General features: G+C 41.9%; 1 protein-coding gene across 1 annotated transcript in view; it reads right to left on the bottom strand.

The window, feature by feature from the left end:
- The window catches only part of LOC124803231 (dipeptidase 1-like), a 638,586-nt gene that overhangs the window by 228,158 nt on the left and 383,191 nt on the right, over positions 1–27,237 (bottom strand). The window contains exon 9 of the mRNA XM_047264411.1: positions 22,001–22,070. Coding sequence (XP_047120367.1) covers positions 22,001–22,070 — 70 coding nt within the window. The remainder of the gene's footprint in view (positions 1–22,000; positions 22,071–27,237) is intronic.

The raw sequence follows: 27,237 nt of genomic DNA, 5'->3' as shown, positions 1-27,237 counted from the left end.
AGTTGTGGTATAGTTGCGGGGACACACTTCCGCCGCAGATTTATTTAATTAATGAAATGTTTGCAGTCGGTCCAACATTTGTGTTTCACAGTTGACATTTTTGGGTACTATTGGTAATTTTATGTGTAATGCAAATGTCCTTATACGTTGTTAATTTAATTTAAATATCTTAACTATTTGTATGTATTTCGCAAGAAACTTGGTGACTGTCAGGTGACTCATGAACTGAATAAAAATATGTGTTTGGGAATGATAAATGACACATCAAGTTGGGCCAACCTTCCACGTGCTTTCCTTGAATTAATCCCAATCCTTGTTCTTAGTCTCACCTTCATCGAGCATTATCGGCTTCGTCGCTGCAATCGCCACCAATGGCGCATTTCTGTATAGTGACACACTGAACCTATCAACGCCACCACCCCAACTGCAAGTGCCTTATAAAGACGACCAGCCTGGATATCTGATCATCGAGGTCTGAGTGAACCACCTCAGACTTTCATATGAGTACACCAACCTATTCGGGTACTGAGAGGGTGGGACTGAGATACTGCGATGTGTGCTGTGATGCCTAGGTGATGAGGACTCCTGATGTTGGTGCAGTACTAAAGAATTGGTCATGCTAAGGTCTTATATGTATTTTCCTTTGTAGATCCACTAAGATATTACAGACACCTTCGAAATAAGCTCAGTCTTTCACTAGCCCTACTTACTCGTATTTCAGACCTTATGAGTTGCTTCACTTTATACATCTTACTGCCACCCCTAAATATTTAAATGATGTGACTTTCATAACATATTCGCTACGAATATCGGATATTGCCATGTTCTTCTTCACTGCAATAGCTGTTAACCCTCCATTAACTAAACCTGCCGTTTATTGTATCACGACAAAATTTGCGCAAGGCTCTCTTCGTTTCGTTATGATCGTCCAGAGACGATATTCCCCTGTAGATGACAGTTTTGTTAGTGAACAAATGCCGTTAGCTACATTAGCGGTGGACGACCCCATGCCTTTGGTAATGAAGCTATGATCTGGTTTGAAACAGAAGATTGTGCTCAACATGTAGAAATTCCAGGTCCAGAAATAGAGACTCCACGTCAGCGAGATCAAGACAGTGGTCATGGCAATCGAAGAGATGGACATGACGCAAGTGTGAAAGTAGGAGGCCATCAGATAGAGTTTGATGACACTTTTCCTACCTCAGAGGTACGTTGTCGGGGATAACTTAATTAAACAGCTGAATTTTGTCAACCAGTAACAACCCTTATGGGACGAAATGATTCAACAAAAATCAAAATCAGTGACGTCCAACAGCTCTTTTATGCCTATAGTCACTAATGGTATCGAAGTATGAGCCCTCTAAAAGAGAGAGTCAAGACCAGGCATCAGAAATCCATTTTAAATGGAACCTACACATCCAGGCTACCGTGTCACGGCATGTAATGAGGTCAGATCCCACAGTAACAGCTCGAATAAATGTGGAAAGAGAGATGGACGGGGAACATCCTGTAGGAAGAACCAGAAGCCGTTGGTTGGATACAAGGGGCATTCAGTAAATACCCCTTTTCTTAAAGCAACTTGGTTTTATTCAGAATTCCAATATATCACAGTATTCTCCACTCATTTAGCTACAAAACCCTATTTTTCAACATAATTTCCATTCAGTACAACGGCATTACGCTACCTTACTGGGAGGGTTTGTATGTCAGCATGGTACCAGTCTACTGGTCGAAGTAGGAGCCACCGTCTTGCTGCATGAACAACCTCCCCATCATTCAGGTACTGCTTCCCGCGGAGTACATCCTTCACTGCGACAAACAAATGGAAATCGGACGATGAGACATCCGCGCTGCGATGTGGATGAGGAAGAACAGTCCCATATTGAATTTTTTTGAGCTCATTTCGGTGTGCAGACGTGTATGAGGCCTTTCGTTCTCACGGAAAAGCAGAAGTTCGTTTCCATTTTTGTGGCGACGAACACTGTCGTTCCTCAGTTTCCTGCACGATACACTTCCGAGTTGATCCTTGCACCATGGGGGAGGCCATCAAACAGAATAACACCTTCAGAGTCCCACAAAGCTGTCGCCATGACATTACCGGCTGAGGGTGCGGCTTTGAACTTTTTCTTCGGGGTAGAAGTGGTGTGGAGCAACTCCACGGACTACCGTTATTGTTTCGTCTGTGATGATGTTTCAAGAAAACTTGTCGCGTTTAGCCTTGGCGACAAGCAAGTAACTCCTCACAGATTGTCAATCGTTGTTCTTTATGGTATTGTTTTACGCGGAGACGAATGCAACCGCCACACACGCTTTTGAGTACCCTGGTGGACGAAAGTGTCAGCACTACCAAAACACTAGTCCGGTTGTTCAGCGAGGTTCCAACACTTCAGGCGTCTCAGATATGCGCGGCAGACCGATAGCCGGGAGACGGGATAGCTACGTGAAACCTTGCTGGGATGATGATGACTCGCCGTTTGTTTGTTCACTGCCACATCTCCATAGTCTTTCTGCAAAAGCCCATGAATATCTACAATGCTCTTGTTTTCCACGCATCTCCTTTACAGACTCCAATTTGAAGGTTACGCATAACGCCGCCACCTATCGAAACTTCATAAGACTGTAGGGGTTGGAGCAGAATATTCCACGATGTCCCACAATAAATTCCGCATTTTTTCAACCGAAATTCGCTGAGAAAAAAAGTGTTGCATTACTTATTGAACTCTCCTCGGTCAACGAAGGACGGCCTCGCTGGCAGAAAAAGAACAGAGGGTGATTTTTCTGTCTGAGAAGATGTACCTGGACAGTAGGAAATGTAAGAAGCTCATTAACAGTAGCGGAGAAACTGGAACTACACAGTGCTGATTTTATTTTCTTTCATTAGTTCGAGGTGGGATACTTCCCTTGTCAAAAGTTTATACTTTTCGCCCTGAAAGTAGCGGCAGACACAACACGACTGCTACATTCCCGTATAGGGTTTAATTCTGCAGACGCGGAACAATTTTGCGGGAAGACTGGACGTCGGCAGCCGGCAGTCGTGTCGCACAGAGCTGCTCCACAGCGCCGGCTCATTTAGCCTCGCGTTTCCGCTGTTGGCGCGCCGACCACTTGCTGTCGCCTAATTTGTAGGTCTGCGGTTGCGGTCGGCCGCCGCCTTATTAAATAACAAGTGCTCCAGATTAAGCCGTTCCGGTCACGCGGTCGGTCCTTTTAATTAATTCACAACTGCTGGTCGCGCCTCGCCGACTGCGGAACCCTCTCCGCCAGCGTGCGGCCCCAGACGCACTGCGACGAAATTACACGGCCAGGAGCAGGGCCAGACTCCCCTGCGCACTTCGTATCTTTATTTCCGACCAAACCTTCTTTTTTTCTCTGACTTTCCGTCTCACCACGGGTTTATGAGCAGAAATGGCGCCTCGGGCGGGAACATCGTTTACTGCAGTGCGAAAGCAGAAGGTGGAGAAAGAGACGGAGCGAGAGAGAGGGAGAGAGACAGAGAGAGAGAGAGAGAGAGAGTTAGTTGCGGGAGGAGAAAGGAAGACAAAGACGGTGTAATAAAGGAACGCGACCTTAATCTGAGCTGAGGGCCGCCAAGCTTCAACATAGTTCGCATGCTCTGGCAATATCACGCGCGCTTAGCGACAATACGCGAGCAGAGACTGGTGGATGAAAATGTAGCGACAAACTTTACGCAGGAATGGTCGAACGCTGGAGATCAACGTGCATCACCACACAATGCGATCTGGCGTAAAGGGAGACTCTCTAGCGACAAATATGCCTGCTTAAGTTTCAATATTAAAACCTGGCGTCATAACTTCTCTTACAATTATAAAACATTGTAACTCTTTCCCTTTCTACCTTTCGTTTGTTAAACATATATGTATTTGTTTCGTAACCTTACAGATTTTTATTACCTGCAGATTTACTAATGTACAGCATTACACAATACACTTTCATGCCAGTGTTTCATAACGTTTTTGTTTTATACAACCTAGATCTTAGGCTAGAAACTCATTTTCAAATCCACTATTTCAAATAATAATCATGCGCTTTCGTGTAATATGAAACGAAGAATGTATAAATAACAAAGAAATTAAGCAATAATACGCGTTACATCGAAGTACTACAATATAGGACAAGTATATAACGTGGTGACGTAAAACTTGAGTGAGTAAATACGTAGCTCATTGTACGTTTTAATACAAATTTTCTCATTCCAGTTCCATGAGATTAGCGTCTTTGTTTACCACACAACAGAGAGAAGAGATAGGATTTATATAACTGAAGAACACAGAGTGGATGGTGGAAGATGGTTGACTGGGAATTTGTTTTGCTTTTTTTAAATTGAAACGTTAGAAAGCAAAATCCGTTTGGTCACTCAGTAGATATTCTGGTTGGTTCTTGTGGTGTTCTCATTCAGTGGTTATTTTCACTATTTTAGGCGCTGAAGTAGTGAGAGCGTAATAGTCCATTATTGTTCACGATATAACCAAATAATCGGTGGATAACGTTGGATGCTGTGGGTGGTTGTTCGTGATTTATGCCGCTGTACATCCGAAATTCGTAATGCCAGAATGTTATGGGGAAGTGCAAGAAGATCTGCTTCAGGATGAAGTTTAGCAGGCGGGCCTCGCACTTGACAACTTAAATATATGTGACATACTGCACGTGTATATGCAAAATGGGACTTAAAGTCCCTCAAGAAATCTTTTGTTAACGTTCCGATATCATACTTTTCAAGGAAAGTCAGGCGTAATAACACTTCATAGAGTTTATATCTCTCAGAAAGACCATAACGGGATGCTGGAGAAATACAAGCCAATGCAGAGACTGATTACAGTCGCTCTTAAACCGCGAAGCAAAAGGAGAAAAGAACATTGGTGCATCAATTACGCTTCACCACATGTGATAGGATCGCAGCTGAGTACATTTTTACACATGTATGTGTGACGAAATGTAAAAGTTAGTAAAAAAGTGTGTAGAAGAAAAGAAACTGCACGATATTTACTTGCAAACACGGCTGAAATACACACTTAATCATTGCAACAGAACACGGAGCGACTTGAAATAGTGAAACACATACCCTGCCGTACATGAATAGAGTAATAGGTTAAACCAGTCATTCCACGTGAGTAATATCAGATGCGCTAGTACACTACACATTACACGTAACCCTACAGCCACCTTTCCCAGTCAAAGGTGCTTTTAACATAACATCGGTGGAATGTGAGTCGAATTTATGTCTATATCTATGAGCATTTTATTGTGGTAGCTCGTAGATATTGTTTACTCGGAGGCTGTCTGTTAACCCCCACATATAAAAATAAGCAGCACGTAAATACATAAAAGAAACCAATAATTGTGACTGGCAGCTGATGATTGAAATTGGAATTCAGTACTTAGGTTTTGTGCCGTTTTAAAATCAGCGGCAGTATTGAATTTTAGTGACACAGGTACCTATTTCATTTGATTGTGAACATTAATAGGTATTTGATACAAGTGCAGGGTTTCTATACCGGCTAGAGACTCTGAGAGACGGCTTCTAATGTCGCAGAAAGCCTGCCTGGGTAGCCGAGCGGTCTAAAGCACGGCTTTCCGGAGTGGGAAGGAGCGCCTGGTTCCCGAATCCTCCCGGTAGACTTGGGTCAAGGTCCGGTGAGCCGGCCAGTCTGTGGATGGATTTTAGGTGGTTTTCCATCTGCCTCGGCGAATGCGAGATGGTTCCCTTTATTCCGCCTCAGCTACACTATGTCGGCGATTGATGCGCAAACAAATTCTCCACGTGCGCGTACACCACCATTACTCTACCACGAAAACATAGTGGTTACACTCGTCTGGTGTGAGACTTTCCCTGGGGGCGTCCACCGGGGGCCGAACCGCACAATAACCGTGGGTTCGGTTTGGGGCGGCGGAGGAGTGGACTGCGGTGGTCGTCGTGGGGTTGTGGACCACTGCGGCTTCGGCGCGGACGGAGTCTCTCCGTCGTTTCTAGGTCCCCGGTTCACATACAATACAACACATACAATGTAACACAAGTAGTTTCCTGGGCGAAGTGATTCCATTATTGCCAATATAATTGCTGCTATTCAACAACAGTTTTGATACATTGATTTTATCGTTAATTTTGCCTTTTCAGTTGCAGAATTGTTTTTGTGGTGTGTCTACATTCGTTCAAAGTTGATCATCTTCAATTCTATGCAGTGGGGCAAGCAACCGTCGTGTACATATGGAACTCCACAATAGGTGCTTGTGGAGGGCTGATTTGCAACTTGTTGTTAACAGCTGATTGCAGACTTTCGCCTAGTGCACAGGGTGTCCCAAACCATTATTTTTTAGATTATAGAGACACTAAGGTAAAGCCTGTGAGTCTCGACTTAACTCAACAGAGAGCACTTTCTCACTGCAGCATTAGGTGGCGGGATGGTGGAGGGGGGGTTAGGGGGCAAGCTTTCCGCCCCGGCTGCCTTTCAGTCCCGGAAGAGATCCCCGGTACTCATCTGATAGCAGGCTGAGTCGATAGTCGCTCCTGGAGAGAGTAGAACAAGGAAAAATCCGTGCCCCTATTCAAGACTGAGGCCGAAACCTCCAGGACTGGAGTCTAGTGCTCTACGCGCTACACAACGAAGGCCACATGGAGGCGATAGTGGATTCTAAACTAAGTACTCTGAGATAGTAAACCAGTAGTTGAAAGTGTATACTTAGTTTCTTTTGTAATAGATACATACAACGAACACTTCGCAATAGCAGGCTCTAGTGGCCGAACGGTTCTAGGCGCTACAGTGTGGAACCGCACGACCGCTACGACCGCAGATTCGAATCCTGCCTCGGGCATGGATGTGTGTGATGTCCTTAGGTTAGGTTTAATTAGTTCTAAGTTCTAGACGACTGATGACCTCAGACGTTAAGTCCCATAGTGCTCAGAGCCATTTGATAAAAAAAAATGGTTCAAATGGCTTTGAGCACTATGGGACTTAACGTCTGAGGTCATCAGTCCCCTAGAACTTAGAACTACTTAAACCTAACTAACCTAAGGACATCACACACATTCATGCCCGAGGCAGAGCCATTTGAATTTTTGAACTTCGCAATAACGGATTCAGTCCACAGGAACAGGTCAAACTGCTGAATACCATTCTCAGTGCATGTATTGCACTGGCGCATAAAATTTCCTGAGTTGTGTCAAATACTCATCTTGCGCGTTGCATAGTAAGACAGGCAGCTACGGCCATTCCAAATCCCTCCATTGACTAACAAATTTTCATACTAGTAAATCAACTGAATTACAAAAGGCAATTTTATGACGTCATCGTAGCTCCTCAGTAGACATGCAGCCTCAGAGCAGGCCGCAGTTAAGCAGCAGCATCTTATCGGTTGTACACAGTTTGTTGGCATACCTTGGTTTCAAAAAATTGGCTCAAATGGCTCTAAGCACTATGCGACCTAACGTCTGAGGTCATGAGTCCCCTAGACTTAGAACTACTTAAACCTAACTAACCTAAGGGCATGACACACATCCATGACCGCGGCAGGATTCGAACCTGCGACCGTAGCAGCAGCGCGGCTCCAGACTGAAGCACCTAGAACCGCTCGGCCACAACGGCCGGCACATAGCTTATTTCAGTGCTGTTCTGACTTAATTCTTCGTAGTAGTGAACATCGATCAATCTGCGGAGCAGACGTTAGTGTTTGTTTATTCTCCTGTTTCTATTTGTTGTACATTCCATCAGTAGCGATTTTGAGTGGGATGGCCACAAAAAAAAAGTAATCGCAAGTTAGGCAGGTGCCAGACGGAGATACACTGTAACAATCCTCAGGAAATGTAGTCCACCGAAAAAGGAGGTAGCTTTCAAACCACTTGGGCAACCAATACTTGAATCCAGAATGAGATTTTCACTCTGTAGCGGAGTGTGCGCTGATATCAATCTTCCTGGTAGATTAAAACTGTGTGCCGGACCGAGACTCGAACTCGGGACCTTTGCCTTTCGCGGGCAAGTGGTCTACCATCTGAGCTACCCAAGCACAACTCACGCCCCGTCCTCACAGCTTTACTTCTGCCAGTATCTCGTTTCCTACTTTCCAAACTTCACAGAAGCTCTCCTGCCAACCTTGCAGTAAGAGACGAGATACTGGCAGAAGTAAAGCTGTGAGGACGGGGCGTGAGTCGTGCCTGGGTAGCTCAGATGGTAGAGCACTTGCCCGCGAAAGGCAAAGGTCCCGAGTTCGAGTCTCGGTCCGGCACACAGTTTTAATCTGCCAGGAAGTTTCAATACTTGAATATTTAATCATCAGTCGGCGATCAGTGCCACATAGCATTGATAGACAATGCCACAGAGATACTCAGCCAATCCCGGTGGCAGACGCTGCAAGAGATGATTCTGCATCATAATGTTTTATGATGTTAAAGTTCCGAGAAAGAGTAACCCAATATATTGCTTCCTCCTACGTGTACATCGCGAAAAGACCATGAAGATGAAGTTAGAGCGATTCGAGCCCATGCAGAGGCTTACCAGTAAACGTTCTTCCCGCAAACCACTGACGACTGGAACAACAAAATGGCACAAGTGACAGTAGTACACAAAGTAACCTCTGCCATACACTGTAGAGTGGCTTGCAAATTACGGATGTAGGTGCGGATCAGAGGACTCCATAGAAAAGATTAAATATAAGGAAACATAAACACATATTCATCAATCAAGACCTCGTACAGCCGTTCATAATGATTTATGACAATTTGTTCATATTCTTAAAATATACAGTTTTCAATACACTCATGTATGTATAATTTTCGTAGATGTGGATGGTCAAATGTTTCCGCGTTCCACGAAATTAATAACGATAAATGTGGTAGTGGTAACGTGATTTCAATATTCATGTAGTAGTGCTCTGCTGAATATGGATCCAAGAATTTTTTTCAGATTTTCGGTATCACTGTTGGTAGTGATATGACGTAGTCGCTGTTTACTGCAACATTTCGAGATGAATGCGTCTTTTCTGGCAGAGGCTTGTCTTGCGTTTCATTCGAAAATGCTCAAGCACTACTGTTTTCGCGCCTTTACGTGAAGTGAAGGAGGAGTCATTCGGTACTCGCACGGAACAGTCGTAGTCAGCCTAATAGAAACAAAAATTAGGGAGAATTTTCACAAGTTGAACGATGGTTAAGAAGCGATTAATTGGCTTATTGGTGAAAGAGGGTGGGTAGCTACAAATTAAATAAATGGACTAATCAACATCGTTAGTCACAGCAGGTAGCATGCGATGGGGGGGCTGTATTAGTGCCTGAACAATTATTAAGGTGACAGTGAAGTTTTATCACATGATAATTTAATACAGAAAAGAAATACAGCGATGACGAACTTTAGAGTGGAAATGGAACTAATTTAACTGCTACTGTGAACATCGTTGGGTCTTTCTATCGTTAGGAAGTGTACTACTTCCGAACTCAATAAGCAAAGTAAGCCGTATGAACTATTTTCCTTTAAAAGCAACCTCTCCACTTAAATTGAAGAAGTGAAGACTTTAATATTCGTAAAGAAAACAGACACGTTTTCGTTTACACAACACGGTCAAGTTTCGTAGGAGGAGTGTTCTCTTTCGTAAAGGTATTTACAGTCTATGCAACTAATTGAAGGCAGTTTGTTTCGTTGCCATACGCGTTTCGCTTCTTTTGTTTGGGAAGCGTGATCAGTGGCCTGCAGTACATGTTTCCTTTTATACATACAATAAACGTGTTATGTGGTAGATCTAATATGCTGCTGTATTACATTTTGTCGTGTCTTTCTCTTGTATTTAGTTTAAAATCAACTTTTGTAGCACAAAGTTCGTAATGTGAACTTACCGTTCGGAGTTCCTTACGATTTCCAGCGCTGTTAACTCATGTGTGTGGTCCTGGAGATGTATTCGTTAGTTTACATATTCCATAGTTTCCATATATCTCCAGGAACACACACATAGACCGCTGGAATTCGCAACTCCGACAAAATGTTATATAGCAGCTTATTATATCTACCATATCGTACGTTTATTGCCTGTATAAAAGGAAACAGGTATTACAAAAATGTTCATATGTGTGTGAATTCCTATGGGACCAAACTGCTGAGGTCATCGGTCGCTAGACTTACACACTACTTAAACAAACTTAAAGTAGCTTATGCTAAGAATAACACACACCCATGCTCGAGGGAGGACTCGAACCTCCGGTGGGAGGCGCCGCGCATTCCGTCACATGGCACCTCAAACCGCGTGGTTACTCCGCGCGGCCACTTATTACAGGTCACTGATGATGCCTCCCCCCAAAAAAGAAGCGAACGCGTATGGCAGCTGAACAAACTGCCTGCAATTAATTGCATAGACGGTACGTACCTCCACGAATTTAAAGCAACTAAGGGAAGGCGAAAAATAGAATAAAGTGCTCTCTTTATTAGCTATACATCACCAACATTATATTGCCACAAAGAAAAACTCTATGAAATAAAAATCAGCAGAGCTGCAGAGGAATAAGGGCTATAGGTTTACTTTCGTGTTACTTTGTACGTCATTTCTACGGTTTATGTCTGCTATATGCACAGATATTCGTATTGCTTATCATACGTAGAACTACGGACATTGCATCAATATCAGCCCGTTAGTATAACTAATACTCTGCCTGAGAAATGAGTGAAGCAGCCAGAAGTCGGGGAGAAATCAAAACAAAAGTTTACTGTCGAGAGGTTTGTGCTGTTACTTCAGCGATTGCAGAATCGAGCAAAATTTCATTACAACTTGGAAATATTAGCCCACGTACCAGCATGACGTTACACCACCTCTGGCCTGGATGCATGCAATGATTCAGTTGGGGATATGTATTAAAGCACTTGGGGAGAATATCTCCGGAGACATACCTGTTGTAACAGATCTTTGCTTTCGTGGCACTGTAACATGCACTGGGATCGAGTTGATGTCCGACTTAGGTCCATACATAGCGACAGATCTTGAGATATGGTTGACCAAGGGAGTATCCCAACCATACAGACTGTCATAGAGACAGATGCCATGTGTGAACGAATATTGTCCTTTGCAAAATGGAACCACGGTACTGTCACGTGAGAAGTAACACAAGAAGACGCGGTATACCCATGCCATACTGTTGTGCCACGAGTACTCAGAATGTCTGTGTACCTCATAGTGATCGCTCAACGTGAGTTGAGTCCTACCAGGTCAGGTAACGAGTTCTCTCCGTCACTACTGTTTGTATCCGATAGGAGCCCACAACACGATGCCAGGAATAACACCCTATTTCTCTCCAAAACATATCAGGAATGGGACATTTCCCCAAGACGGCACCATACACGCTGACGGTGGTCATCTGGGGTGGTGCAGAGGGCGAATTGTAACTAAACACAGTGCGACGCCATTCATCAGCTGCCCAGGCTTTCCGGTCATGGCTCCAAATGCAGCCGTTTGTGTTGTGACGTTAACGGCAGCCATTGTATGGGACGGTAATTCCATAGTCCGGCTACTGGTAGTGTCCGACCAACGGCGCAGGATGACACATAATGTTGCAGTTAGTCAATTTGTTGTTTTCTGAACTACATCAGGCAGCTGTCGCATCCAAGCGCCCTGCAAACCTGTATTTTGCGCCATTAGACCAGCCAGTGAAACGGAGATGTACAATGAATCCCCTTCCAGACACTATGTCCAGAAGTACTCAGCATCTCTGCGTATTTGTAGCAGCTCTGAAGCGAATACCATGAGGTGTTTCCTTCAGTTTAGAAATCGAGTTAACTCACGAGGGCTTAAGTCAGGGAAGTGCAGTAGGTGGTATAGCACTTAGCAGCCCCATAAGTCAAGCAAATCAGTAACAGCTTGCGCTGTACGTGTTTGAGCACTGTCCTGCAAAATGATGGTCAGGTGCTGCAGAAAGTGTCATCACTTCTAAGCTAGTCGTAGGTTGTGTTCCAAAAATGAACAGCATAGAGACAGCATTCGCTTCAGAACTGCTACAGATTCGTCGGGTCATAGACCGCGCTGCTCGAACAGTCAACACAACTGGCACTGCTAAGAGTATCCTACGACATCCACATCGCTGGCAACGGGTCATACACAATGCTGGTGATTACTTTGAAGGTCAGTAAGACTTTGAAACACGTATCCATTTTGTAAGAGCAGTAAATAAATAGTTGCCATTATTAAAGCTCCAGCCTTCGTATTTCTTTATACGACTGTTTCATAATTTCACAGACGTTTTCTCGAATACACGGAAATGAAATTTTTGACACTTCACTACAAACACAGTCTATTGTTTTTTCCGTTTCTAACAAGAAATCAGCAAAATGAATGTCTGCACAATTTGAGGTTTGTCATCTAGCGCTTTCAGTAAAGTGAACTGTGGTATTCTGTAACTTTTGCATAAAGGAAGTTTGACGGCAAGTAATATTTATCGTCGGACGCAACTCGTGTGTGGGAAGCACGTGACAGACACAGCACTGTGTTCACGCAGTGTGACCAGGCTCCGGAGCTGCCGACGAAGTGGGCGGACCTCTTTCGCCATAGACTAGACATGATAATCAACTGTTTACCATACGAAATGCGTTCGCAGTTGCGAATATGGACCATCGTCAGCTGTATAATGGGATGACGACAATGAAGATTTGTGCCGGACCGGGACTCACACCCGGATTCCCCTCTTATCAAGATAGGTCACCTCAGCATTTGGCTAATCAAGCGCGGTTCACGGCCAGTAAACTTCCTTATGTCGTCAGTCGTGTATCTATAACCCGTACTCGTGCATCCATTACGTGTATTCCCGTACAGGGGACAAATTTTAGTCGAAAGTGGGTTGCCCAGTGTCGGCGGATAAATACGATATCGCAGGTCCAGTTTTATTCCGAATTACGATGCAGTGTTCCTACTGACATGCATGCATGTATGTATATCCGAAGGAACATTGCATCGTAATTCGGAATCACACAGGCACTGCAGTATCGTGTAATCGATTGTAAGTTTACAACCTTCTCAGTTGGTATCCAACGCTGCCTTTCATTTTTTTCTTACTTGCTCTTTTTCCCATTTTTTTACAAATCCTATATGGGTACTGATGGATTGTAAAAACACGTAGAAAATTTATCTTTAAACGGACAGATAGGTTAGCAAAAGCAAATATTGATGTTGTGTTTTCTCCCTTTCGTGTCCGAGGAGAACAGATGCAAACGGACGACGGTGCATAGCAGTGGCACTGCTGGGAACCTAACAGCATTTTTCTGACACCAGACGTCATTAGCAGAACATAGAGAGGTGACTGTGTCGATTTAAAAAAAAATAGCACGGTATATCGCCAATTACTCAATCTCTGGATGGATGTATCTGTGAAATTTGTCCTACAAGACCAAGTGTCTTATAAATAGCTCCCCTTTGTCTTAAAGCTCCGTTACGGAGCGAAGTTAAGATTGTATCAATTCTAATAATTTTTTTTAATTGGGGTTAACCAATTCATCACTGTTTAAAGCTATATTGTAAGAGAAAAACGCGTCAATGATTACTGGAAAACTAATTCTCTTTGTAATGAGCAATTTCTCTTTAGTTAATGGGTTACAATTAAAAACTATTTTTCATTCTTACTGGAGGTAGAAATTCATTTAGTTTTCAAATCAACAACACTGTTGCAAATAGTCACTGGTGAATTAAGTCGATCAGAAATTGCGACTCTGCATTTATAGTTCCAGTTAACGTATTAACTGAGGAAAAGGACTGTTCTAAGACTTTTTCATCAAAAAATACATCTACATCACACTCAGCAATTTACCTAACGGTGTATGGTAGTCGGTAGATCTGGTATCAATAAGTCACCACACCTGCCCTGTTCCACTCGCGAATGGTGCGTGGGAAGAATGATTGTCACTAAGCCTCAGTATTAGTGCTAAACTCTCGAATTTTCTTCTATTGGTCTTTTCGGGGGACGTATGTTATACACATGTTGTCTGAATCTTCCGTGTATGTGCTCTCTCGAAATTTCAGTAGTAAAGCTCTGTTTGACGCAAAAGGCCTCCGTTGTAGGGTCTGCCACTGGAGCTCGTTGAGCATTTCTGTTGAGTGATTCCGTGACGAAAAGCGCCGCTCTTAGTTGCACCTGCTCTTTCTCTTCTATCACTACTAAGCGATAAGGATCCTAGAGTGATGAACAGTACAAGAATCAGTCGTACAAGCGCATTGTAGGCCACTTCCTTCGTGCATGAGCTACATTTGCTTCATTGCAGGTGCACGAACTTTGCACGCACGTGTTTCCGTATGCGGTTCTCTAATCACATTATTTACATTAATCACTGTTTAGTTGTTTCTAATATTGAATACGTCAATCGATAAAAACAGAACCCTTACAGGATCACTTTGGTCTGTCAGTGCGACACTTAAACACCCGTTTTCTAAGGAACGGGTTGACATATCAAGTTGAAATTCATGTCACATGCTAAGGTATATGCTCCCTTGATAAAACAAAAACTGAAGCATCTAATCCAGTGAATTCGAACGTTTCGACCATTTATGTCACATGGTTTAAAAATACAAAGTCATTCCTGGAAACCTATAGGGTACTTCCCTCGGGCCTAGAGAAATGAAATTTGGCATCAAGTAAGGATTCGCAGTAGAAGTGAAGAACAAAATCTGAAAATTATGAATCTGCAATTACATCACACGAAAAAATATCTCTTTGTCATCTGTTGCCCGTCTTTCTGTTTTTCCGTCGGTTTAGACCCCCTTTTTGCGGCTATGGGTTCATGTGTCAGGTAGTAATTTATGGCATACAGGTACTAAGTGTATGGTTCCCTTCGTGGTGAAAAAAAACGTAAATGTCTAAGGCAATGTAATGAAACGTTACAGTGCTTTATGTCGTATACTTTGATGCTTGTAAACCCACTAATCAGAACAAGTACGGTACTTACCATTGACCTATAATCATGAAATGTGGCAAGAAGAAAGTTATAGGGGAGAAGTAAGGGAAAAAATTAAACCATTGTTAATTTCTAATTATATCACATGAAAAAAAGACTTTTGTCGTTTTTTATCAGAGTGTCTGTCCTTACGTCTGTTAACTATCCTTTTCTAACGAATGAGTTGACGTACTGAGTTGAAATACATATCACATACTATGGCCTACAGTCACTTGGCGGTGAAATACAGTTAAAGTCTATGCAATCAAAGCCGAGCAGTCGAAGGTGCTGAAGTCCTGGACTGTGCGGCTGGCCCCGGCGGAGGTTCGGGTCCTCCCTCGGGCATGGGTGTGTGTGTTTGTCCTTAGGATAATTTAGGTTAAGTAGTGTGTAAGCTTAAGGACTGATGACCTTAGCAGTTAAGTCCCATAAGATTCCACACACATTTTATGCAATCAAAAGGTACAGCCACTTATGCCAGATATTTCGACTCACATAAACACTTAATAAAACCTATCCTGTTGGCCTAGATTCAAGAAATTTGGCAATAAGTATGGTTTCATAGCGCTGGTAAATTAAAAAAAAATCAGAAAATTGTTAATTTTAAATTATATAGCACGAAAAATATATTTGTTTTGTCGTTATCACTAGACTTCAAACTTAAAGTTAAAACGGTCTCAGAAGTCTTGGAGTTCCCAAGGACCGATATCTTGCCAGTATCAATTTCGATAATGGGCAAAAATCGTCGACATTCTCAACTCCTGGGATGGATGGACTGTCTATATACATAGTTAAGTTTGTACGGATTTCTGAGTCCACACTATCAATTTTTTAATCTGAATCCGCATTTTACGTGAGCCTACCTTTAACACATGTTGTGGGTGTGATTCAAATAAACTGTTATTTGATTTAAACTAGAAGTCCTAGGTTATGTCAAAGTCTTTAATGCTACGGTATTTATCCAATCATTTATCATGTTTATACAATATGTGATCAAAAGTATCCGGACACCTGGCTGAAAATGACTTACAAGATTGTGGCGCCTTCCAGCGGTTATGCTGGAACTCAATACGCTGTTGGTCCACTCGTAGCTTTGATGACAGCTTCCACTCTCACAGGCATACGTTCCGTTAGGTGCTGGAAGGTTTCTTGGGGAATGGCAGCCCATTCTTCTCGTAGTGCTCTACTGAGTAGAGGTATCGATGTTAGTCAGTGAGGCCTGGCACGAAGTCGGCGTCCCAAAACATCCCGAAGCTGTTCTGTAGGGTGCAGTCCTGTCCATTACGAGATGTTATTGTCGTGAAACGACTCCATCATAGGCCCTGCATTATGAACAGGTGCTCGGTCGTGTTGAAAGATGCAGTCGCCAGCCCCGAATTGCTTTTAAACAGTGGGAAGCAAGAAGGTGCTTAAAACATCAATATAGGCCTGTGATGTGGTAGTGCCACGCAAAACCCCAAGTGTTGCAAGGCCCCTCCATGACCACACCATAACACCACTGCCTCCCGATGTTACTGTTGGCACTACACACGTTGGCAGATGACGTTCACCGAGCATTAGCGAAGCCCACACCCTGCCATAGGATCACCACATTGTTTACCGTTATTCGTCACTAAACATAATGTTTTTCCTGTTCAATCGTCCAATGTTTACGCTCCTTACACCAATCGAGGCATCGTTTGGCATTTACCGGCGTGATGTGTGGCTTATAAGCAGCCGCTCGACCGCGAAATCCAAGTTCTCTCACCTCCCCTCTGGCTATCATAGTGCTTGCAGTGGATCCTGGTGCAGTTTGGAATTCCTGTGTGATGGTCTGGATAGACGTCTGCCTATTACACATTACGGCCCTCTTCAATTGTCGGTGGTCTTTGTCAGTCAAGAGACGAGGTCAGACTGTACGCTTTTGTGCTGTACGTGTCCCTTCACGCTTCCACTTCACTATCACATCTGAAAGAGTGGACCTAGGGATGTCTAGGAGTATGGGAATCTCGCGTATAGATGTATGACAAGTGACACCCAATCACTTGACCACGTTCGAAGTGCGTGAGTTTCGCGGAGCCCCTATTCTGCTCTCACACAATGTCTAATGACTACTGATGCGCTGATATGGAGTACCTGGCAGTAGGTGTCAGCACAAAGCGCCTAATATGAAAAACGTATCTTTTTGGAGGTGTCCGGATACTTTCGATCACATAGTGTATGTTACTCGACAAATTTTCTAGTTTCTCAAAAGTATTTCAGACTTACTTTTGTGCTAAATACACGGGCTTTAAAGCGGCGCAGCATGACTGATCCCTGTGATACAAGTATCGTAATGAGACAGCCCAGCAAGTAAAGTCGTGCATTGTCTACACCGATAGCCGCATATAACAGACGGCATTGGGCTCTTAAATGGAAACATCCGTCATCAGATGGGCCACTCAGACATCAATCATTTGCTGTACGTGTAAATCACAGTCAACGGGCAGTGCAAATAAGAAACTCCGCAGGACTTTCAAAGGACTAATAGACGAATGCGATCAGGAAGACTGCCAGAAGATGTAAATTTTCTTCATATAAAGCAATAACGCAGAATGTGAAGACTACTCAGGGCACTACGCGTTTACTCCCGTGACAATTGTTTAATCAACCGGCTTTCCGCATTGCCTACGGAATTGTGATTATTGCTGTTTGGTTCCTTAAATAAAGCTTTCAAAGATCAGTGTTTCATGCATTGCGGGTCGCTGTGTAAGAATTGCACCATCAGTAACCATCATCCTTCTTCGCGGAAGGTGTACAATCTTTCGCTATTTTCTGAATAACGGAGAAGATCTGGGGTTCTTGAAGTTTCACGTGCTCTACCATTTCTACAGTGTTCTTTTCTCAGTAAAGTATCTAAAACGTCCCAAACGCCAGTATACGTTTTATTTGAACTGCCGGTGTTCATCCAGCGTGGTGAAATACCAATGAAATATGAGGCTTCTAGCGATATTGGGAATGAGGTTATCTCAGACAAAAACCTATAAAGACACCAGGAAAGCATACTACCTTTGTTCTTAGTGTCTAGTAGAAGACAAAGTTTTTAAGCTTCGCACTGGAAGAAGTCTCTTCGAAAAATATTACGCGTGCAGTAAAAGTTTGTTGCGAGAAGAACGTCTTGAAGTGTTCTTATGCCGGATATAAGCGGAACTTGGCGCAAACTCGTGAAGCGGTCACCAGAGAGATTTGTTTAGTGGACCAAGAGGAACAGCATATCCCGTGGAGTGAAGGAGAAACACAGGGGAAACGCTTATTTGCTGGAGCACAGTTCTGCTCAAGCGCGAGGGAACTTCTGTAAGTAAGCGGACTGAACTGCGAACAGTTTAATCAGTTAAAAGCGAGAAGCGAATTGACCTTGGGTAGATGTGCATTTAATTTAGCTTTTTCAAGTACACTTGTCGCTTAGACGTTAGAGAGAGTACTGGAGTGTTCATGGCCTGAAGTGGATGCCGCCGATTTAGTCGTAATGAACTCTACGGTCTAATGCGTAACTTCGATATGCGTTGGGGAAAGAAAAAATAAAGACCCTACCAAGTACAGTAACTGGCAGGTCAACAAGCTATCACACAGTTACGAAGAACTAATTAACTCGGTTTTGACGTATCACCAAATGAATTGAGGCAAAATCCAGAAGCTTTTAACGTTGTTATCTTCGTGGAACCAAAACTGTGTAAAAGAATAAATTAATGTATTCACATTAATGTGACAGTCAGGTTTCATATTACTGTAACATTTCCTTCCAGCTACGAACATAAAATTCCTCATGATTAGCTGTTACTGTAATTATTGCAGTTAATGTATTCGCATTGATGTAAGAGTCAAGTTTCATATTGCTGCAATATTTCCTTCCAGATACGTACATAAAATTCCTGACAATTAGCTGTTATTGTAATTATTGAATTCTAATGCCACAAAAGTTCGTCAGTATGGAGTGGAAGAGAACAGAAGATTATTCAGTTTTTGGGGTGTGAAATGGGAAACGACATCTGACTTCTGCTAGCAGTAGAAATATTAACGACCAGTGTAATTAATCATCTCAAAATATAATCGCAAATATTGATGGCATTCAGTAATGTTACTCTACATATTGCTCCCATCGTTCATCACACTGATATGTTCCTTGCGCTGCTGATTCAAAGAATGAAAGATAATTGAGAGGAAGTATCGGAGGAATTAGAGAAAGACAATACAAACGGAGAAGTCTTCCAGCACAAAACGCTGAGGATAGATATTTAAAATTTGTTTAGGGTGTAAACCTTTATTATAGGCGTCGTTTAGGACTGGATTTCTCGAAATTCTACAGCTAAGGAAATTGGGAATGAAAAGTTTATCAAAAAAAAAAAAAAAGAATTATGAAGCTAGAACTACGAAACTGGTGTTGGGTTTCTCGGTCTGAAATACAGAAATACGTGGTTCAATGTTCTCGGAAATTCAGTATCTAAAGGGGAGTTACATAATGGACGAAAATTTTATGCAAACATTTCCTTACATTAAAACACGTTAAAGCTAATAATAAATAATAATTGTTAGGGGTTGAACGTATCTATGGCAATATCACCACAGGAACTGACAAGGCAGGATGAATCAAGATCTCCTACTCTAGCTGGCAGAATCCCTCTTAAGTCAGAAGTACATTCAGAAAAGACGTTGCTTCAATGCCGTTAAATAGCGTGCGAAGCTTAGAAGAAACTGCAGTTTGTGAATAAGAGAAAAATTCGATTGAAGAAAAACAGATAATTCTAAGTAGACCATGCAGTCATCGAAAGCGATGTAGGGGCCGCTAAGCTAGTAATAATAATAATTAGCATCATCACCATCGTCTTCACTTCGATTATTAGTCCTCTTTTTATCTTGTTAAGTTTCCCATCGTTTCCTCGGTGTTCCTTGACTTGTTCCCCCAAGTCGATTAGTCTTCACCTCTGGAGATATAACTTTTCCGCTCACTCTTTCAAGATGTTCGTTCCACGTTCTCCTAGTTCCTTTTTTTGGAGACTATATTAAATATATTCAGTTCTTCCTTACGTCCTTACCTTTAAATTCTGTCAGCTCTCATGCATCCCTTCACTGCTCTTAGAAATCTCACCTCCATTGCTTCCATGTGCCTTTCTTGATATTTATTTATGATCCGTGATTTACCTTGTAAACAAACATTGGGTCTGCCATTGTCTCATGAAATATCAGTCTTGTTTCCTTCTTCGTTTTATTTTTTAGACACCAGTTTACTGTTCTACATATATGTTCCCAAACATTGCTAACTTCCTCTCTATGTCTTCATCATGCTCATATGTGACGCCACAACCTAAATAGCATAAATGTTTGACTGGTTACTTTACTCTTCTGTTAATAATAATTTTCATGTACTACTTCATTTACAGTGCTACCTTTCCGTGATATGTTCTGGCAAATTTCTTGCTTGTTTTACTTGCATTATTATTATTACTGTTACAAAACTAAGTCTGTTCACGAAAGCGTTGAAGAATGGAGAAAATTCTAATATCTACTCCGTCACTAAGGAATACATTTTTTGATACAGATCTACCGCAGTGTTCAAGATGTGTATGATGTGTTTACTCCGTCTTTCATAAAATGAATAGTTCTCCTGCTGAATCACTGTTTTGACTGTATCAGTTCCATTGCTCTTCCCAGCAAGTTGTCAAGGTGAGCCTCAGCAAAGAACAATGGTGATGTGTAATTGGGAAACCATAACAGACAGTAGCAAGTGTTGTAACAAAGAAAACCAATAGGGCACATAAATTTAACTACATAAAAATGGTCAAAGGAAGAAAAATTATTATTAACTTAATGAGAATTGTTTTAACATTTTGACGGAAACCCTAAAACATCAATGACATAGATCAAAGGACTGAAGGTAGACCCGAGAAAGATGATAGTAATGGAGGGAGAAATAGGAAGAAGAGAAAAGTTCAGAGCAAAAGTGATACGTTTCAGGAGCTTGCAAGAGAAAATAAAGAGAAATCAAACACAAGAAAGCAGAGAAAAACGTAGAGAAAGAATTAAAAACTACTAGAAAGAATGAAAGGAGGAAAGAACACAAAAGCTATTTCAGACGGCCTTTAGTAGGCCAAAACAAGGAAAGAAGTAGTCAAATCAATATGATACGTTTTGTAAACGATGAATGTAAGCCGAGAAATAATACTGAACGAAACTACTTTAGAGACCATTACCAACTCACAACGAAAACGGCTCTATATAATGCTCAACAACTGTCTCTTTCATGACGCCTCGTCTATGACATAACTCCCAACACTGATTATGACATCGCTCACGAACAGAATAAATACGGATTGTGTCGATAGCAAACCGAAGTTCACCATAAAGAAAAACGATGGAATTGAAAAGAACGAAATTTTAAAAAATGGTTGTTGCAGCAGTTCTTCTGTACGGCTCAACAATGTTTGTGATGAATAAAACATAGTAAGATATAGGCACCAGAAATGATACTCGTGAGATCCGTTAAGGCTGTACGACACTGGATAATTTTAAAATGACGATATGCGGAGGGGAGTGAAAACATTTAAATTACAATACAGACTAAAAGAAAATAAAAAGAAATGAGCTTTAGACCGGAATAATATGCAAAAAGGGAAAATATAGTAAGAAATTAAGTCCCGTTGTCCGATGAGTTGGAAGACCACAGAAATGTTTGCTGCAACTTGCTCTGTGGCTAGAAGATGAGAATAGCTAAATTCTAGAAAGATGGACCGTTCAAAGCCCGGAACCTCTTCGATAAGTGAAATACATAGAAAACTTTCAGTAATATCATAGAAACATCTGCACGGCTAGCCTCTCCGACCATGTTTGAGTGCTACAGGCAAGAAAGCTACGCTTATTCAGTCAACACCTGGATGGTAAATTGGATGTAACGATTTCTCAGGTCTGTGGAAACCAGGCAGTGCAGCTGCGTGGTGACCAGTACCAGGCCATTCCTTTCTCGCCACCCCCGCTCCGCTCCTCACACACACACACACACACACACACACACACGCACACACACATACAGAAAGAGATAATATATGATCGTGAAAAAAAAGGAGAAAAAAATATGTAAGGCTGTGCTCACTACTCACCTTCCCGAAGTCGGTTAGCCCTTGACCTTTCGTGTTGGAGTCTTCTGCTGACCCTGAGGACGAATCTGCCCTAACAAAAAGGGAAGTTTTAGAACGCTTACCAACAAGTAATAACAGTGAAAGAACAACACTAAGTACATACATTACCCAATTTTCTACTACATAGAAATTTGGAATAAGAGAACGTTTCAGTTTACAAAGTTATTTACTAATAATATTTCATTGATGTTGCACAATATGCTACATACAAGTGAACATTTTGCGATTGAGCACCTAATCATTTATTGCACTTCTTACTTTCATGCAGTCTTGTAATGGCTCAATCTTTCTATCCATTGTAGCCTACAGGTCTTTTCTAGCAAAATGATCGTTCATCTTCATAGATGCGGAGAGTTCCTAAGGTACTGCGTTTGTAATGTGTAGAGGAATTTCAGTTTTCGCAAGCAACAAAGACTACGTTTGCTAGGCGGAATACGGGTGTGTATCGTAATGGCGTGAAGCTACTCTTTCTGTGCGTTGTGTATGTAGTGATTCTGTTGAGTTTAAGCATAATATTCATTTGATGAGAACGTTTACCAATTTTGATGCTGGGCATGATATCAGCAATGTTTGTTCAATCAGTTTAAAATGTCCTTTCTTCACCACCTTCCGACGTATTCTCGCCAGAAAGCGTAATTTATACATAGAGTTCTTTTTTGAGCAGGCCCTACACGGTTATAATATTGCACAACAATATGGTGGAAAATTGGTGAAGTTATCCCTAGTCTTCTCAGTAATATAGTCAATTGTGTTTTCAATGATATGATGCAATAATACTGTAGTTAGGGGTGTTGGGCGATGAAGTCGCTGCTGCTGTGATATTTGCTTTTCTATGTTGCAAGCAGACAGAAAGACAGGTGAAAAATTGGTCCAAGGAACCCCAAAGAGCACACACAAAAACATATTTGAACTGAATATATAATAATATAATATAACATATAATAATATAAAAATTTTTGTGTGTTGTTCGTTCAGCGTTTGATACATTACTGGAGATGATTCTCCCCAAATATTGACTTTCCATATACAGGGTGTTTCGCAATTTATGTTCCACACTTCTAGAGGATGTAGAGGAGACTTAGTAGATCAAGTTCCACATAGGGAACCATGTCTGAAAACGTCATCGCCGCGTGGGATAGCCGAGCGGTCTGAGGTGCTGCCGTCATGGACTGTGCGGCTGGTCCCAGCGGAGATTCGAGACCTCCCGCGGGCATGGGTGTGCGTGTTTGTCCTTAGGATAACATAGGTTAAGCAGTGTGTAAGCTTAGGGACTAATGACCTTAGCAGTTAAGCCCCATAAGATTTCAAACACATTTGAACATTTTGGAAACGTCATACAACGACGCTACAGGCATTTCCGTGATGATGATACAAAGTTTCAAGATGATGGAGACATAAATGTATCACTTTGAGGTAAAGGTTCCTGGTCCGGAAACAAACCATTCGACAGTTGTAAGCGAAAATCATTCCAATACCTCCAATAGAAAATGTAGCGTATATAACTTTCAGAGGAGATAATGTGGACCAAGACAAGAAACAATGCCGAATGATCATGGGCTCTAAAATGAATATCTTAGGAACTGTGGACACTTGTTCATCTTCGCTAGTATGAAGCACATCTCTTCTATTGAACAAGTGCGTGAAGCTCTTAATGTATGCATTTTAGAACCCATGTTTACTGCACATTTATTCTTGTCTTGGTACATATTATGACCGCTAAATGTTGCCTGCCCTACAATCTTAGCAACAACAGTACCGATGCATGTATTCCACTATCAGAGGTATCAGAATGGTTATCACTTACAACTTTCGACTCGTTCGTTTTCTTTTCAGGGACCCTTACCTCACACTGATACATTTATCATTCCCATCAGCCATGAATGACTGTAACATCATCATGGAATCACACTGTATGTATACGAGTATAGATCAGGCGTAGATGCCTTTAACTTTGACTCTCTTTAGTGTCGGTGGATGACTTTTTCGGACGTAGGTTCCCGTGTAAAGCTTGATCTACCCTCTACAACTTCTAGGAGTATGTAACATTAATTGTGAAACGCACTGTATAGACATTTATCCCTCCCCCCGATTCGGATAAAAATGTGTGGAGACCCCCTTTTCCTAACATCAGAAACCAGATAATACAATGAGAGTCCTAGTTTCATCAGACCTTGTTACTGGCATTGCTTTTGGAAGCTTGAAATTTACAAGCTCAGTTTCACATTACAGTATTTGAGAGATAGTTGTGGAAACTTATCACGCAATAGTACGTTATTTATGAGGATTACATTTGGGTAAATAACGTATACACAGAGATAAATATCTATATATACTTTTATTGATAACTTTGCATTTATTATATTTTTGTAAAAATATTCCTTCGTGGCCTTCTCCTCTATTTTCCGAGCAACAAACCAAACGATTTATCAACAATTCAGTTTTGTACTCATCTCTACTAACATTTCGCAATGTGTTTTACATTTCGATGCACTTTAAGAATAATATTTTTTCGTCTTGTTTTGTACTCATTTCCCACACAACAAAAATAAGCGTAACCTACTTGGCCTGTGTAGCTTGCGAGAGAGTGTCAAGATTTTCGCAATACTGCCCGCAGACGGCACAATATCTCCTAGCAGAACAAATTATTTCCAACTTTTTTGGTATTCTGAATATCACTGCGAAAATTCTGTCTCACTCCTAAACGGCCAATATTATTGCGCCCCGTGAAATACTGTCAATATTATTGACCGGCAAGGAGGCACTTTACTGCAAATAATTTTTGCAGAATAACATTCCCTTGATATGGTTAGCTTTGTTAGAAAAAAGAATTAAATAGTGCTGAAAGACCTGATAGCGAGGGGGGAGATATATATTCAGCTGACAATAATGTTGTTATTTGTTAATTACTTATAACATAAGAAGGAAAAAGTTGATGGTCCAAGGGGAAGCTTTTATATTTACAGCACCGTTGGTCTCATATTTTAAAAGTGCAATAAACGTATTATAGCCAGAACGACGAGGAAGAAACCAGGCGACGCCCGGACCATGATTTCAGCTGGCAGATGCTTACAAGAAGTGTGAGTCCAGCTTACGTATTATGTTTCACATCAAACAATGACATGCAAAGGATATGTTCCAGCCTTCACAGCGCCAGAAAGTAGAAAATGCCAGTATTCCTTTTCAGTTATACTCATTGCAATCAGTTTTTCTCGCAGCCGAGATGTACGTTAGCTCAAAACCGTCACCTCAACTCTGGTTTATTATACGAAATCCTTTGATGAACGAGTGCATTAAAACTACGGTCACAGCGCAAACTGAAAGGCATAATTAATATGTCTAATATGCAAGAGCAGAAATGGCCAAGAGACTTCGTTTGCCAACAAAGTACAGTGCAATAACATTCTAAAAGGTCAACTGTATCTACCCTACCGGTGAATTTCATGGAGGGAATATTTTAATCTGTGTATTTCTATTAATTTCGAATATGGTCGTTTCTATGTAGTATTTAAACCTTGTTCGTCTTCTGTTCGCTGTAATAAGGCTATTATAAATACATACTGTAAACGTTTTTATTTTGACTACTCCGGGATAAGACAATCTATGAATTATTAAATGCAACTCAAAATGTATTCATATATTTTATGACAATTATTGGGTTACTTTGCAGATCGATATAGTCAACATTCTTTAATATGGGGAATTGTACAATAAATGGAAGTGGATGAACACTGTACACAATAAATGAAATTGTCAGCTCTACTATAAAACACGGTGGCGCCATTCCGCTTTTCTATACTCCACTTCGGCAGATATGTCCTCATTGTTGGGTCAAAAGATTGATTATTTAATGCAACCTGAAGCACGCCCCAACCTACTACGTTTTCGGAATGACACTGGTTCTAAGTAGTGCTAATCATGTATATTGTGAGATAATCGCATATTTCGTGAACACAGGTGATGTAGTACCCAATGTGAAATAACGAGAAAAGAAACATAAAAGTTATGAAGAAGCAAAGACACCCATATCCGCGGGCAAGGAGGGGTGCCTCACTCTCCCTCACCCCCTAGCTCTCAGGGAAAGGAAAAAAAATGTAAAGTAGTCAGGTTACTTTTTCATTCTCCAAAATTGTTTAAAAGTTGGTGTGCCGAACGTTTTTGACACGGCTGGAACAGTAACTTTTTAGTGGCTTCTTGCATTCGTTTTCCAAAATATTGGAAGTACTCCATAAATCCCAGACTTTGCCCACCCCCTCCACCGTCCCTACAAACTATCGTAAGGGCGCCCTTTTATTGTAAGAAATTCTATAAAAACTTCGAGATAATTATGTGATACACAGAAATACAAACGCAAAGGGAACATGGGATGCAATGATAGGGAATTTATTTTGTTTGAGATTTGATGAGACCGCTCACAAATGCGTTGCCCATAGCTTGCATTACGCTCCCCGGCACTCGCCGGACATCATCTCTCGGCACAACACGGCTTCGTCAGCGGCCTACCTATCAGGCGCGGCCATTCACCAAGGCAGTCAGCGACAGCCTCCTCCAGACGGTACTTCAGTCGGGGGAACTACTTTTCCAAGCCTTCCTCAGAAGCCAATCAAACGTCGGATGGCATCATCTCCCCCGGCAAGCCAATTAGCGAACAGCTCGTCAACGGGACCGGTGGCAGCTAATCTTGCAGACTGGGTGTATCCCTCCACGTGATATTATAGGTGATCCCGCCGGGCTTATGCGGCAGTCCTCAGCCAGCAAGCAGCCAGAAATCCAGCGAATACCGGAACGACTATTTGGAAGTCTGCGTGGAACGGTCACAGTATTCCTTTCTTACGGGATTAAGTGTTGCAATAAATGGATCTTAACTCCTTCTTGTGTAGCTGTTGCTGACGCTACTGTGGTGCACACGTATTGGGGTGACATGCTAGTGGACGGGCAGCTACACCACAACAGCTCATTAGCTGTGAATGCTGAAATTGCTCTTTGAACCCTGGGACGTCCCAGTTCAATTGAGTTAGTGTTCTAAGGATCTAAATGTGAACAGAACGTTTAAAACTAAATCTCCTGTCTTGGCAGAAGATAACAGCGTAAGGTCTATGCGGGAATTTATCACTCAAGGGCCCATAAAACACACATAGCTTTTTTCTTAGCATTTATTTCTGATAGCTTTTCTAAAGCTAGCAAGCTTCATTGCCGAAAAA

Source organism: Schistocerca piceifrons, chromosome 6, assembly GCF_021461385.2.
Source record: "Schistocerca piceifrons isolate TAMUIC-IGC-003096 chromosome 6, iqSchPice1.1, whole genome shotgun sequence".
In the NCBI taxonomy this organism is placed as follows: domain Eukaryota; kingdom Metazoa; phylum Arthropoda; class Insecta; order Orthoptera; family Acrididae; genus Schistocerca; species Schistocerca piceifrons.
Note: the sequence above shows the minus strand (reverse complement) of the source record. Positions and strands in the feature narration are given on the sequence as shown.